Source organism: Amblyomma maculatum, chromosome 2, assembly GCF_055883805.1.
Source record: "Amblyomma maculatum isolate TAMU_Amacu chromosome 2, ASM5588380v1, whole genome shotgun sequence".
NCBI classification, from domain to species: Eukaryota; Metazoa; Arthropoda; class Arachnida; order Ixodida; family Ixodidae; genus Amblyomma; species Amblyomma maculatum.
Window position 1 is genome coordinate 39,238,488 of NC_139345.1, and position 15,551 is coordinate 39,254,038.

The following is a 15,551-nucleotide window of genomic DNA, read 5'->3' on the forward strand; positions in this document are numbered from 1 at the left end:
AAAAAATCTGTAAAACTTTATTGACAGAATCACTAAAACATATAAAATCGCAGGTGTATGTTACAAAGTCGTTGCTCTTTTTTTTTCCTCGAAGACGCATTAAAAAAGTTCCCCTGGGATAACGTCTTGCAAAAGATTGGCGTATACGACACATCACTCAGTATACATTGCCCTGGTCACACACATGTGAAGTAGCTCAATAGATATGGGTCTACCATTGTACACCTTGGTTCGCTCCAACTTCTCTATGCACAGCACGACCGCAAAGCTGCAACGCGTAACAGTGACATACACCACTGCTGTATGTGACGCCCCTGACTGTATAGGCTGTCAGCAGTAATTGCGCAGCCAAATCACGCCACTGCTCTCAACAATAAAGTTTTAGGAAATACAACTGCTGTGTGTAGTGTAGCAGGGCACATTTGAGCACGGGCAAGAAGCATCCTATAGGCAATCCATGCGGTGCACCGCAATAAATTTCCAAACCTTTGCGGCCGTGCTGCAGTTGGTCATAAATAAGCTACTGGTTATTAGTTTTCTATTAAAGGTACCATATATGCTCCAGAAAGCAAACATGAGAAGGATGCAGTTATTCATAAAGCATGTAACATATGCATATATTTATATACATGGACACACTTCTCTTATCGCATACAGCTGACTATAAGATGCACCTCTGACATGTGCAAGACTTACAAAAAGAAAAAAAAAAAAAACACAAAAGGGGACCAAGTGCCACTAGCAACAGGAGCCCGTAACAAAACAAAATAAACATGGGAAGGCTTTGGCACTATCAACGACGTTACAGTGAGCCAGTGGCAAAAGATGGCCAAACTTTGACAATGTTTCTACTTGCATTTGAATGAGTTTGTTCGCCATTTTGTCAGTCTATAAGCAGAGGGAGCTTCTGTAAATATTTATATACAAAACAAAGCCCACATGGTTGTGATACATCCTTGTAATAAACTAATACAACACAACAAAGCTGTCAAGCTTCAAACAAAAATCAAAAGCAACTAAAAATGTAGCAGACACAAAAAGATGTGTACAGTTGGAAGGGAAGTAGGCATAGATATGCTGGCCAGTTACAAAATCAATGTTTCTGGACAAATAGGCCAAAGCATGCTGCTCTTGTCATGAACAAGATAAAACACTGCCTTCAGTGAGACAGACAGTGAGAAAGAGAAGCGCAGTGGTAAAGCACTCTGGAAACTCCAGGCTAGAACATTTTACCAGCTCTTGTCCATTGTCCACACAATACCTTAGTGCACTCAAAATCAAAAGAGGTTGAGCCTAATGGTTGCTGTACAGTGCAACTAGGTTGGGGCTCCTTTAAGATATGTTTAACTCACAGCTGTGCGAAAACCAGAAAAATGTGAATGAGCATGCTGCACTATGTTATGCTAATTCAGTTAAACAAAAAACTGACATCAAGAACTGGCAGTCAAGTGGAATAAAACTGAATTATCTGAAGCGCTGCTCATCCTTTCTCACTGAAACTGCCACCTCTGCCAAGTGAAGTAAGCAATGAATAGTGTGCAGTGAACAGTCACTTCCAAGCCAGGTTAAAGGAGCCAAGTTCGCAGGGTTGGATGCGCTCGACTGAAGCTTTAAACCAAGGTTGCTCACACACACAGGAGAAAGCAAGGGTGTTAGACTAGCACCTGTACATTAGTGAACAGAAAATGAAGGGCCCTGATAAAGTTTCTTCAATGAGAGAAAAAAAAAAAAAAAGAGAAAGGAGGCCCCATTTCCCCCTTTTACACATCAGCTTTCATAAAGACCGGAGCAAATAAACATGTTGCACACTTATGTTTTATATTGAAGACAAAGGGGATAGGCTGTTTGGGTTTAAATTGCCGCTCGGTATTTGTGTCTAATGGGTGTATTCCGATTTGCTTCAGCAAAGAAAACAATGCAGTGCGAGACATTAAGATGATCATCAAGCAAAATTATAATGGAAGTTTTGTTTGGAAATGGCAGAGACAGGTCCACCCATAATGAGACTTGTACTCACTACTAAAAGCAATACCAAAAGGCTGCACAAGCATTGCTTGCCCTCAATGGACATTGTTAAGCAACATGCATCATGTAGAGACAGGAGAGTTCCTTGCAACAGCATTGCTGAATCAATAATTTTAAGAGTCGGAAGGTAATGCAGTGTAGCTTGCTGCTTAAACAGGTAAATGTGCGGGAAGCCTCTAGAATAAGAGTACTCATGACCAGTTATTTTACTATCTGCATTAATCATGCGAGGAGGGTTAAAATGCCTACTGCCACTTCGCACACACAAGAATTGGAACACAACCCATGTCAAAAATTACACATTTCAAACCACAGGTCTGCCAGCAGAAGTTTGTGAAGCATAAGCAAATGCTACAAACATCCTCCTCAAAGAACACAATAAGAGTAGCCTTGCCTTCACAGTGACACTTCAAAAGCAAACACCTTCAGAGGGCAATGCACAGCGACAAAGGGAGGCCTTCCTCAGTCTCCCAGATGAGGGAGATAAATTAAAACACAGCAATTCTGTACATGATAAATACTGGCCACAACACTGACCAAGAAGCCAAGGAGACAACCACCTTCACATGTCTTAGCTTGTGTGCCAAACAAAGCTCTGAGAAACAATGCCTTGGACCACAATGACAAGAAAGCAGCAGAGGTGACAGCAGCACAGCTCCACGGCTACCCCTCTGATGGACTCACAGTATTGCACAAACAAAAAGAGTAGATATGTAACTATGTGCACTGTTACATAGCAAACTTTGCAGTAAGAGCATCGTGGGAGCATATTCTTTTTTTTTTTTTTCTTCCCTTTGCAGACCACTCAAGCCTCTGCTTTGAGCAGTATATATGTATGTATAGATCCCTGGGACAGAAGCACTTCTTCCAGTGATGGCGGACGACGAAGTCCGAGTATGAGCAGCAGCAAGGGTTAGTCAAAGGAGCAAGCAGCACGTTACAGCAGGGCACCCCGGCCAGTTTTTGACACCTAGGCACATTTCCATTAAGCATCCCGAAACCACAGCAAGGTCTTGGGGTAAAATGCCACCAATCACTAGATGCTTAAGATGAAAGTGGCCTACATAATGCACCCTGGACACATCAGCAGGTCTTGACCTTGCTATGGAACACGATTCATCGACAATCATGCAAACAGCAGCTGGCATGCAGCCAGCGCAGGAAAATACAGCAGATATTTTTTGATAAACACACACTAGCCACGTGTGGCAGATGTCTCGGCAATGCATGGATCTGTCTTCCCATGCTGTGCTCCAGTGTGGCAGCGGAATTCTTATTTTGTGTGCAGTGGAGAGAGAGAGGGGGAGAAATAAAAGTTAGATGCAAGACAATGCGCCAGAAAAAGACTTAATTTCCAGTCTACTATGTTCTAATTAGGTAGTGAATATTGGACCTCAATAAGAGCTAAGTACTTGACAAATAAAACTCCACATCTCCAAGAGCATTTCCACAGACACCGATACAAAATGTAACCAGGGCATGAATAAACACTCCTAGCAGCAGTTTGAACAGTGAATGCTAAAGGTCAGAATAAGAACACATCGCCACCGTGGAGCACAGCTTCCATGCGCTCTTCAAGCAAGACATCGAGGCCGCAAGATGTTCCACACGATGCGAATAGCTCGTGTGTGCACTTTTTCAGTTTCAGCATCGCGTGGAAGCCACAAGTGTGAACGATGCCATCACTGCTATTCATGGAAAGCTGCAATATCGACTGAAAAAAAGATGAAAAGACAGCAGCATCCACCCAGGCATTGCAGAACAGATTTAGAAGGGTGTGATGCAAAGGCAAACAGAGCTCTTAACTAGGCTGCTTTGATGCCTCCTGGCTCAAAGTGGAGGCGAGACCTGGTGCAGTGGTTACCAGTTGGCCATCCCCGGCTTGTTCAGGGTCATGAAGTAGATCTGGCAGGAGGTTCCTCCTTTGGCCGATGAAAAGAACACCTGCAAGAAAGAAAACACTTATGTTCAACGAATTAATGCGTCACAAATGCAAACCCCCTGAGCTGTCAGTCCCTGCCCTCACCACGAAACCACCGCTTCAGAGCTACACATCCTGTCATTGTGTGTTAACACCAAAAAAAGCATACAACCACAGAACAGCCTCTCTCCAGTAGTTTGACGAGTGCAGAGTTGCCTGGGAGGCTACAATAATTGCCACATTTGTTAAAAAAAAAAGAAAAAGTCCATGAAGATTGCAAAACATATTTGTCTGATGTGTGAAAGTTTTGAAAATGTAAACCACCTGTTATAGAAAAGAATGGACCACCGATGCCCCGAGATAATTACTTTTACAACTCAGATGGTTTATGAGAACAGTGGAAGTACAGTGAAACCTTGTTATAACGAAGTTAAAAAAATCGGAAAATAGTTTGCTATATCCATAATTCGTAATATAAAATTTCGTAGAAAATAAATGCAAGAGCCGCAAAATTCAATCAGAGAAGGCCTAGCAACTCGGAGGGTGCTTACTTAGGTCACATCCTTTTATTTACGTGCAAAGAACTGCCTTATCGCGGCCTGCTTTTTTGTGTTGATCGCGTTCCGTATCACGCCCTGTTCCACAGTTTGCAAACATTCAACAAGGGCAAACACACTTCCCTCAATGCACTTCAGTGGCGGCGCAGTAAATCCAATGCAGCAAGCGCTTCTTGTGAAGTTGGAATGTTCTCATCGTCTGCAGGGTCAGCCTGAGCTTCGTCTGCGGGATGTTCAGAAATTTCCGCGCCCGTCAGTACAGCCGTAGTTGCTGCGATTGTCGTCGCCGCCTACGAGGTCCTCTACAGTCATTTTTGCGGGCATGTCACCAACAAGCTATGAGAAATCGTTTGAGGCCTCATCGAGCTCGCGAAACTCTGCTTTGTTGGGATTGTCCCCATCGTCACTTGATGCACGGGCCTCTGCTGGAATAAAACCTGCGTGCCGAAAGCAGTTGGCAAATCGTTTCGCCTTTCACGCTGTTCCATGCCGCTTTAATGCTTCCAACAAGTCGATCTTCAAGTCCTGATTCATGCGAACCTTCACGAGAAGAGTGTCAATCAGTCCCCTCTTGTAAACTGCCTTGAAGGCGTTGATTTTATCTCAAGCTTGGTCTTCAACGTTAGTGCTGCTCGTTTTTTCATGTTCGCCATCACAGCACTATGCACACCCGCGCACCACACTTCGCATAACCACCGGCGTAGCCTCCACAGAATGCTACGAAGGCTACGCCGCTGCTAACACTAAAACGCAAAAGACACAGAAGGGCAAAAGCAACATTCGATCGCGCTGCTGCCGCCGGTGCTAGAGCGGCTCTGTCAGCGATTATGAGATGCGAACGACTTCTTTGGCTGTCAACTCTCAATGCCGACGAGGCATCTGTGGTGCTGACAGCGCCTGTGAGGTAGTCCTGAACGTTTGCTGTGCCGCACAACACACTTGTAGTGCAACGAAGACTGCCTCCTGCTATTAAAGTGAGCTAGTGCTTGACGTCGCGAAGTTACAAATACACGTGTTTGACAAACACATTTCGGAAGAGTTCGATATATTCAATAATTCGTTATATGTGTGCTTGTTATATCGAGGTTTGACTGTAATCGCTCTTCACCTTTTGGACCTCTGCTCACATTTCAAGAATGCTGTTCATGTTGTTTTCAACAGCAATGGGCACGCCTGTATACATTAAATAGTTGACTGAGAAGTGTTTCCCTCCACTCTGCTTTCTGACTTCAAAGTTGCTTTAGCCGGTTTACCTCGTGTTGTACTTGCAGTAATCAGATGCCCCATTCAGACTGAAACAGTTGTCATTTTAAAGGCTTGCATGTGCTGTACCACTCCTCTCATTAAAGCAGGTACACAGCATTCATATACATATTCATCATATACCACAGGTCGCAAGGTAACTACCATACTTCGCAAGACAGTTCTTGAAGCATGAAAACTACTATAAACCTGGACGAATGAACAGCACAACACAAGGCAAATAAATTAATAAGAAGAAAACAAAGCTCCAAATACACCCAGAGCACAAATCTGCAGCTGCACATGTTTGGCAATATCCTGCACTTACTCCTACTGTGCAATCCCATACAGCTGCTCCCTGGTTAATGCTATGTTCATTTCTGAAAGTGATGAAGTACTCCCACCTTAGCTAAACTGCTACGAGCAATTTTTCTATGCACTTCTTCTCTGGTTTAAGCTACAATCTTGCAAAACAATGCTTGCATCCTCCTCCGTCAATAAATGTGCATGACGACATGTCTAAAGAAATGTAGCAAGCATTCAATGAATGCCTGCACAATACAGATTGCACCATGTACCTACTTGGCTATGCACTGCAAGAAAAGCAGTAACAAGTAAAAGCTGGGCTGTACCTTGTCATTGCGTTCACAGAGAAACTTGAGCTTTTGTGACTTTTTGTGCATGAATACACCATCCAGGTGGCCAGACTCCACGCTGCGGATCTCGATGGCCTTGTTGCCCCAGCCCATGATTTGGCCCGTGCCGACATAGGCTGCATTGTCACAGGACAAACACTTTCAACCACTATACCCTGCATGTGTCCAGGTACACTGTGGACGGACCATGATATGGCAACACTGCCAAGGTGTAACCTGATTAAAGTGCTATGGTAACTATTTCCCTAGATGACAGTGCCTTTTGTCTTGCAACCGAATTACAAAGCGGTTGTTCAATACATTAATATGGACAACAAAATCTGCATGTAAATCAAACTGCAGGCTTTTAAATATGAATACTTCTTGTACAAGTTATATATTAGACACTATTTCTAGGGCTGTGCGAATATTTGAAACTTCGAACACGAATAAAATAAGTCTGCTATCCAATTTGCGTTCAATTTAAAAGATTAATATATGGAGTTTTCCGGATGTTCAAAAATTACCGAATTCACAAAATTTACGAATCTTCGAACAGTGCCAAATATTCTAAAGTATATTCAGAAACAGTAAAATCGCATTAATTCCACCACTATTGATTTGGCAATTTGGAGAAAAAGTCCTGACCAATGCCAATGTAATGTCGGACACTCGTTAATTTGAACAATGGTGGGTTTACACCGATTAATCTGGACAGTGGCTCATGTCGAGGTACAACCCTCACTGCCAACAATCATTGAAATAGACCTCCCTGAACCTGAACTGCATGAAGCAGTGGTGCCCGTCACTTCGTGCATGCCATGGTAGCCATGACAAAGGTAAGAAGTTCCTCATTTCTGAAATATAGCTCAGTCGCATAGTTTTGGTTTTGCTTCACTGAGCTCCGTGCCGTCCCATCGCTACGATCGGGCGCGCGCAACTGCCTGTCGTGCCACTTGCATTCTTTCTGTACAAATGGTTTTCAGAAGCTTTTCAAGCCCATTCGATAACTCACGCCTTCAATTATCTCGGCCCCTTGAAGCATTTACTGCTTTCAGTGGTGATATGAGAGCTCTACCTGGTTTCATGCAGTCCATCCTGTACAATAAACCGGAATATAATCCTATATGAAACTCATGCTGAATTTTTCAGTAGAGTATATGCTTCTGTGCAATTCTCGTTTAACTCTGTTTGCAAAAACCACGTGAATCCTGAAATAAACTAGACGAAGAATGCTTGCAATATTTTTTTCGGTTGATTTTTTTACCAATCAAATATTTAATAATCGACGGGTTTTTTTTTTTTCTATATTGGCATTAAATCTGTATTCGACAATTTCAATATTCGCACCCCTCTAGTTATTTCACAAAACAATAGACTGCCATTAAGCAAATAAATACTTTACTCTGGCTTTTTGTACTGTGTTCAACTGAAAAGATTTGATATGAATATTTGATTTGATCATTAAACCACAGGTGAGCTCACTGAAGCTTATAATGAAATTTAAAGCAATGCATCAATTAAGCAAGCAGACATCCTTGCTGGTCAAGTGCTAACAGATGGAGATAGAAAAAAAGACACTCCTTGCTGGCAGAGAGGCATTACAGGCTGTTTCAGATATTGTGGCATGGTGCATTGTCTCACAAAAAGAACAAATACTGAACAAATCAGCAAAGTGCATGGGATGTTGCTCACACTCCTTCAGCTTTCGGTCTCAACTCTGGGGCATTTTGACGATCACAATTTTCCATGAAACTTTACTGTAGGGTTTTCACAAAGTTTCGGGGCCGTGCGGTGATTCATTTCTGTAAGAACTGATTATAAAGTTTGCCCTTTCTATGCTTTCCACTCACATAATTTCTGCTAGCAACACTGCATTTGACGTCACAAATATTAATTGTGCGTTATTGCCTGCTTCCTGTGTCGACAACAGAATCTGATGGCTACATTAGATTGCCTTGTTAGGCATCCCATGAACTGAGTTGTCATTTCAAGTAGCTATTGCATGCTCACACAACAGGAGGATTATCCCAGGCAACAAACACTTTGTTTTGGTTTGTTTCTGTAAGTTATTCTGATATTTTAATATTCTGAAAAATGGTTTAGGGCAGAAGAGACAGAGAACACCAAGGAATGTAATGTTACTGCAAACACAAAATGTCGGAAAAGCGACTGGAGTTACCTTCTACGGACACTCTCCGTGGGATGTATTTTTAGGATAACAAAACAACTTAGAACACCATGCCAATGCATATTTAAAATACTACAATCAAACAAAATCCATGCAACTGCTGCAGTGATGCTGTTCATGCACACACTCAGGATGCTAAAGAACTAACTGAGAGGAAGCCAAAATGAGTGAGCAGCACGGGCCTTACCAACTGAAGTGGGCATTTCTCCCCACTGTAGGACTATGTTCTTGCTGACTCGGCCATATATGCTCACATAAACACCTTCATCTGAAATAGGGAGAAGGGGTCGAAAAGGGAAACGGCTGAGTTCACTACGGCAGAAGAGACTAGAACACCAAACAATGAACGCCCAAAACACTTCTTGCAAGGCATGAAGCGCAGTGCTATTATCAGCAAGAAGCACCACGGTGTGCAATTCCCCTGAAGTTGAACAAGAAATTTTGATTTATTACAAAAACCTACAATGGCTACACAATCCCATCTATTTATGATAGGAAAAGGTGGCAATCCGTTTCTTAACAGCACCAGTCAAGATGCCTCAGCAGTTAATATTTCGGTTGCTAGAGGCATGCTTCTGCTATGATCTCATTTTGATGGATACTCTTGGCCCTGGTGAGTTTATAAATGGAGTAATGCTATCTTGCTAACGAACGCTGTGAGAAAAAGTGAAAAAAAAAATGGTCTTACTGTCGTAGCATAGCAGGAGCTGAACACCCTTGGAGTTAGGAAGAGTCACAATGGTGTGGGGGGTGATCTGACTCTGGTTCTGCAAATGGTGCAAGGTCAAATTCAGGTTGGCAGCAATGACTTTCCCTTGAATAGAAGTAATATATACTGGGACACTGTTTTTATCTTGGTGCAAGGACACAATGCAAATCACCAGAGTAGCAAAAAGCACCTGATCCAACATACGAAAAATAAGTGCCAAGTACAGTTCCCACCTGCACTGTCTCCCCATTCTCTTGTGATGAAAAACCATAACTTGAATCACATTTAAAAATACAAACAAAAAATAGGGCACAGCTAGTGTTTTACCAAAGCCACAAACAAACGGGGGGTAACAAAGAAAACCATGTTATGTTACGGTATAACAAAAGCATATAATTAATATAAACCAATGTGCTGTTCATTAACAATGCAGATGTCACTGCCTGTGACGCTATAGAAAAGATCCCCACCTAAAGCTGCTGAGTGGTTTTATAACAATACTGCACCTTTCTCACCAGGATGGCAGAGTTTGTCCTCCAAATAATACTTTGTGCAAGCACATTACTCTAACAGCACCCATGCAAAAATTTTAGGGGTGTGCAAATATTCAAAATCTGGAATATGAATCGAATATCTTTGTTATCCGATTCTGTTCGGCTTGAACTGATATTCAGAATTTTCCAAGGACTCGAAAATTACCGAATACAATAAAATTTTCGAATTCACTGCAGTTTCACTGCACTGCACGACCGCGTGGACCGTGCGGTGAAGCATCTTTAAAATGCGACAGGGTTGTATTGTGAAAAGAGATCCCTGCTACCGCATCATACTTGACGAAATCGGGAAAAACTGTCACTCAAACTTGGCTTTTGTCTCGAATGCAGATGACCATTGCGCAGTTGTTCGCCAGATAAAATTACTGTGATGCAAACGGTTTTCAGTAGCTTTTACAGGCCCATTACTTGGGCATTCTGTTAATTCAAACACTTTTTCTGTTTCCTTGAAGACTGAATTAACGAGAATTTACTGTATTCAGCAGTGATACGACCGCTCCACCAAATTTCACTGCAGGTCCATCCTTTACAAACCGATGTACGGAACTGTGTATAAGATTTGCAGTAGATTTTTCAGTAGAGTATAGACTACAAGTATAGAGTATATCATGTACATTCTGAAATAAATGAGGCAGACAATGTTTGCTATATTTTAATTTTCCATACTTTTTTTCACTGATCACAGATTATATGGTGCTTTTTTCTTCATTAAAATTTAATCCGTATTTGAAAATTTCAATAATCGCACACCCCTAATTAAATTATGTAATGACTTCCCAATTTTCCAACACCATACAACCCGAAAATGCAATGCCAGTAAAGGAAAAAAAAAAAAAAAAAGTGAATGCAATTCACCCAAATAAAAAGAAAAGTATGTGCACTAGCTGCAAAACACAGCATGCTCATAAAAAAAAAAAAAGTGCGCTTCATGACTGCCTACCGGCGGAGCTGTAATTTTTAGACGTGCATAACCTTTCAGCTAAACAGTGCGACTGTTCAGCACGCATTTGCTTACCCCTGCTGCACGTTCTTGGAACTGCTCCACGACAGCATAAGAGGAAAAAGTACACACCATAAGAGATATGCATGCACCACCCTTGCCGCAAATAACATTTAGCAGCATGAGGCCGAATTTCATACTGTCATAAGCAACGCACACAAATACGCACTAAGCTGTACAGTCGACGACACCCTTCTGTAGAGCGCTCGATCGGCGCACTTCCCTACATAAAAATCGATACCTCGTCGCAGTTTCTACTTTTTACGAGCAATGCTTGTACGGACGTAGATCCACACAGACCTGTGAAGAAGATGAACATGAGCACTTTGTCCGCAAATCGTGGAGCGATTTTTAATTTCAGTTTTTATTGCGGGATGAGCACTGGCTGAGCGCTCTACACAAAGGTGACGTCAACTGTACATAAAGATCAGACAGGCATCGCACCCTTATTTAGGCTAGGCTGCAGCATATCTTACACTGAAGTAACTGTGTTTGTTGCGCTATAGTGCACTTAATGAAATGCCTAATTCAGCACTCCATCGAGTGTCGATAAGCAAGGCATCCAGGCTTTTGTTATATGCAGTTTTCGTGTGAAGACTCAAAAAGACAGAATTGACAGTAAGGGAAACCGCCTGGAAAGTGTATACAGTAAATCAAAATTATTCGAAGTTATAGAAGCGGTGAAATGTGTCGCGATCGAGCAGAGGGCGCAGCGCGACTGTGGTAGCAGCCTGTACCTCCACTACAGCTCTCACTTGTCTACGAGAGAGTGAAGAAAGGAGGCTAAGGAGGAATCAGTCTGGGGGAGAGCACGTATTTGTGGGTTTGCGCTGCTATCGAGTGAGCAGGCACCAGTGTCTTCACACACGTCTCAGCTACTGTTACCTCGGGAAACGAACTCTAACTCACGTCTTCGCCGCGCTTCGCTGTTTCCGCTACCGAAGCACAGGAGCCTGCAAGACTGCGTGGCAGCGATGAACGCATACTGCTTGTGAGTCCGTGTTTTTTCTTCTTTCTTCTGTTAATTTTTGCTGCTTTAAAGAATGGACTATTGCAGTGCTACATTATTCCAAAGCAAAATAAGCTGATACTGCTATGTTTGCCATGTAGATGTGTCGTTGGCACTGAAAGACTGCATGTTAATTGTATCAACTGCGGTCGCGCATTGCTATCGTAGACATTCCTTTCATGTCAGTTCGTGTTTTACCATCCTAAAATTTCAGAGTTTCTGACAATCTTTCAGTAATCCAGCACTAGATAAGAGATAGTTGGTGCCTTGAGTTTGTTATATCAAGGTCAACCATGGGGTTTTCAGGTACACATACTTCAATGGGGGCGGCACTGGGGAATTGAAAAACTCAGTAATATTGAGGAATTCACTATATGGAGGTTCGTTACATAGAGTTTTAACAGTAAAAGTTCATCAAGCGACAAAGCCGGCTTTAAAGGAAAAAAAAAAAAAAAAAAAGAAACACAGGCCTACCACTTTGCACGAATGGTGTGCAACACGACGCATCATGCACTTGAAACTGGGCACGCGGGACCCTAAAATGGGTCCGATCTGCACCGTTTCTAGTCACCATGCATGCTTTGACAAAGTGTTTCAATAACTTCTCGACCATTTCTAGCTAATTTTTTTTACGTGACAGAGGGAGGATCAATGTTGCTCAAACACATACGCTATGCGATGCCAAAATGTTTCAGAATAGTTACCCTGTGCAAATTTGATGCTGGGTTTATCGAAACAAGAAGTCGCTAATATGCATACGATACCAAAAGGTATGCTGTAAATGGTGACCAAAAACTATTAAAAAGGCAGAGGCCTCTCGTCATGTTTGGGCTTTAGAATAGAGGGTGCTGGGCATTGCCTTCCAGGAGAAATGTGTAAGGTGACCATAGATATCCAATAAAATAAAGCAAATAAGATATAAATAAAATAGCACAATCTCTTAATCAAAAGTGCTTCTAAATCACTATGCACCATTTTTTTCTGTTCTCTTTCATTAGTTCAAACTGTGCTGATGTCCCCACATGGCTTGCTTTGGCGAGTTTTCCCCACGTGCAAGTTGTATGGCAGAAGTGATAAAATTATGTGCAGATTTTTTCAGAAACAGGTACAGCCAATTAGCAGAAGAATGACTGTTGAAATGTCTGTACTAATTATAATTGTAAAACTAATGCCATTGCAGCACTCTAGAAATAAGCCTGTTTTGCACTGCATGCACCAATGCCTTGAGGCGGCCGTTGTGTAAAATGTGTGAGTGGGTCTCAGCAGGTAGGGGCACTCTGGTTTGTGCAAGTCATTTGATGAAATGTAGCTTCCTCTTTCAAAATACTTCTCTAACGATGCTAAAGAAAAAAAAAAAGTGGGCTTTGGAAAATTTTCAAAAGGCGACTATGGCATGCATAATGCTGTAATCTATTGAATACCGAACAAAGCAGCCTAAAGACAAATCAGTTTTTGATGCTTATATACTGCTTGTTTAGATATAGTAGTCAGAAAGAATCCCACACAATCATAACTATCATATGCAGCATAAAAACTGAGGGAGAAACGTTCCTTCTTACAACTACACACAGCATGCCTGCACATACCTTTTGCATCACATTAGCAATGCTCCCAAAGCCCTCTAAAAAAAAAAAAAAAAGCTGCCTTTTAATGGGCAAGTTAAAATGCAGTCATCTAATATGCACTCTTTACATTGCACGTCAGCTACAGTGCCTGAAAAGAAGGAACTCAAGAATGCTGACTTACGTGTGAAGGAATGTAAACATCATAAACAGCTCCAGAGTCTAAATCCACTGCATGAAACCCTTGGCATGATCCATACACCACCTGTAACAAATTTACAGATAAAGCACAATCTCAGTGATACAATCACAGTTTATGCACATTTTTGATATAGTAAAAATATATACATATAACTCCCTAGCCAAAGTGCAAACTGCATTGAGCAAATGTGTAGAAGTGTGCCGAACAGTTTGCGAGAGGCGTTATTTTGGCGATGACAGAACGGACCCATCGAAAGCAAAATGCAGGTATGATGTCATGGGCTGCCACAACAGTGCACTAAACACTGTCAGCCTCATCGCGAGGTTTTTTTCCAACCAAAAAGTCTTGCTCCGAGACACCTCACATTCTTTGTGAGAACGATCAGAGCCAAGCAATGAATTAGTATACCACATGGAATGCGACTACCGAAGTTAGCGCATTAGCAATTCCGCAATGGCGGTCACAGTGCACACAGTATGCTAAAACTAATCTAAGCATGCAGAAGTACTGCGGTCTACGCTGTACTCGAAACTGAAACTATATAAAGCAACTATATAAAGCTATATATATTCGCGTGAAACAAATACTTCGAGATTTCGAATACCAAACATTCAGAATGAATCGAATACCACATTTACTCACATAATGCTCGCAACTCCAACATTGGGGGTAAATAATTTGAATTTTTTTTTTTCCCTCGCATAATCATCGCACCACCAATATTACCATGCGAGAGTAGTCTGCTAGTAATAACCAGCACCATCTTTGGAGCGCTACTAAACCTAGCTGGCCTTGTTGTGTGCACGCGTTATCAGGCGGCGATAGCGTGCTCGGGTAGATAATCATCATCATCATTGGTTATGCTCTTTTTTTTTTTTTTTAACCTCCATGATGCTTGTCATGATGCTTGTAGTCGTTTCCATTTCGCACGGTGTCTCCGCGTCTCGTCGCTGTTCCTTCGTTCTGTCCGTATTACTTGCTTTGTTCCACCGTCTACCGTGTTCTTGGTGCCGCACCGCAGTGGGGCGGTACGCAAGTTATACAGCTGCTTTTAAGCTGAAAGTTTTCAAGTACGCGCTACAGCATAACAACCGCGCTGCCAGCAGGCACTTTGGCGTCGAGTTCTGTGCAGTATGCCACTGGAGACAGCGATTGCAGTGTCGACACAGACTCGGATCAAGTCTCTGATCAACAGTAGAACTGTCTGCTGTGAGCATTATACCATGAAACGCGGGGAGTGATGATGAGGCTGCGTGCGGTAAATAAAGTGCTTTAGCAATTTGTGCATTTGGCGACCCTGTACTTTTATAACAAGGATAAGTTCTGCTTGAAAGTAATGTTTTCATTATATTTACAATAGCTGACCTAAGAATCCTGATTCGCACCTATTTAAATTTGCTTTTAGCACTCCAAAAAATTTGCTCGAAAATTCTCCCCGCATAATTATCACACCCCCCAACTTAGCATCAATGTTCCGCGAAAGAAAGTGCGAGCATTGTGCGAGTAGATACGGTATTGAATACTGTGCTATTCGATCGAATATTCGCACGCTCCTAAAAATGACCTAACAATGTCACAATCTCACCCATTCATTTTGGACATCAACAGACTTTAAACAAGTCCTATTATTTTGTTAGCTGCTCAAGCTTGGCACAAGATAAAAAAAAAAGGAAAAAGAAAAGGTAAATTCAATAAATAAAAAGTTGAGATATGTTTCAATTTTTACGATGGTATCACAGAAGCATTACCAGTAGCTCTGCCAATTTTCCTTACAATCGATAAAAAAATATAAAGGTTTACACCGAATGCTACATTCCCCCTTAACAAATATGTGCGATTCTATTTATAAATATTGAACACGGTTGGCAGACTTGACCATACTACTGTAATGCTCTGATGGCAGTGTGGCAAGCATGCGTGCAAAGGTTCATGCTTTTATCATGT

At 42.0% G+C, this 15,551-nt stretch overlaps 1 protein-coding gene across 3 annotated transcripts in view; it reads right to left on the minus strand.

Annotated features, from left to right (window-relative positions):
- The window catches only part of msn (serine/threonine-protein kinase msn), a 72,328-nt gene continuing 56,777 nt past the window's right edge, over positions 1 to 15,551 (minus strand). For all 3 annotated transcript variants that reach the window (XM_084593944.1, XM_084593943.1, XM_084593941.1), the window contains 5 exons: positions 13,590 to 13,670; positions 9,260 to 9,338; positions 8,759 to 8,839; positions 6,378 to 6,517; positions 1 to 3,969 (listed from right to left, as the gene is read on the minus strand). In XM_084593944.1, the coding sequence (XP_084450070.1) occupies positions 3,886 to 3,969; positions 6,378 to 6,517; positions 8,759 to 8,839; positions 9,260 to 9,338; positions 13,590 to 13,670 (465 nt within the window). In that variant the 3' untranslated portion in view covers positions 1 to 3,885. The remainder of the gene's footprint in view (positions 3,970 to 6,377; positions 6,518 to 8,758; positions 8,840 to 9,259; positions 9,339 to 13,589; positions 13,671 to 15,551) is intronic.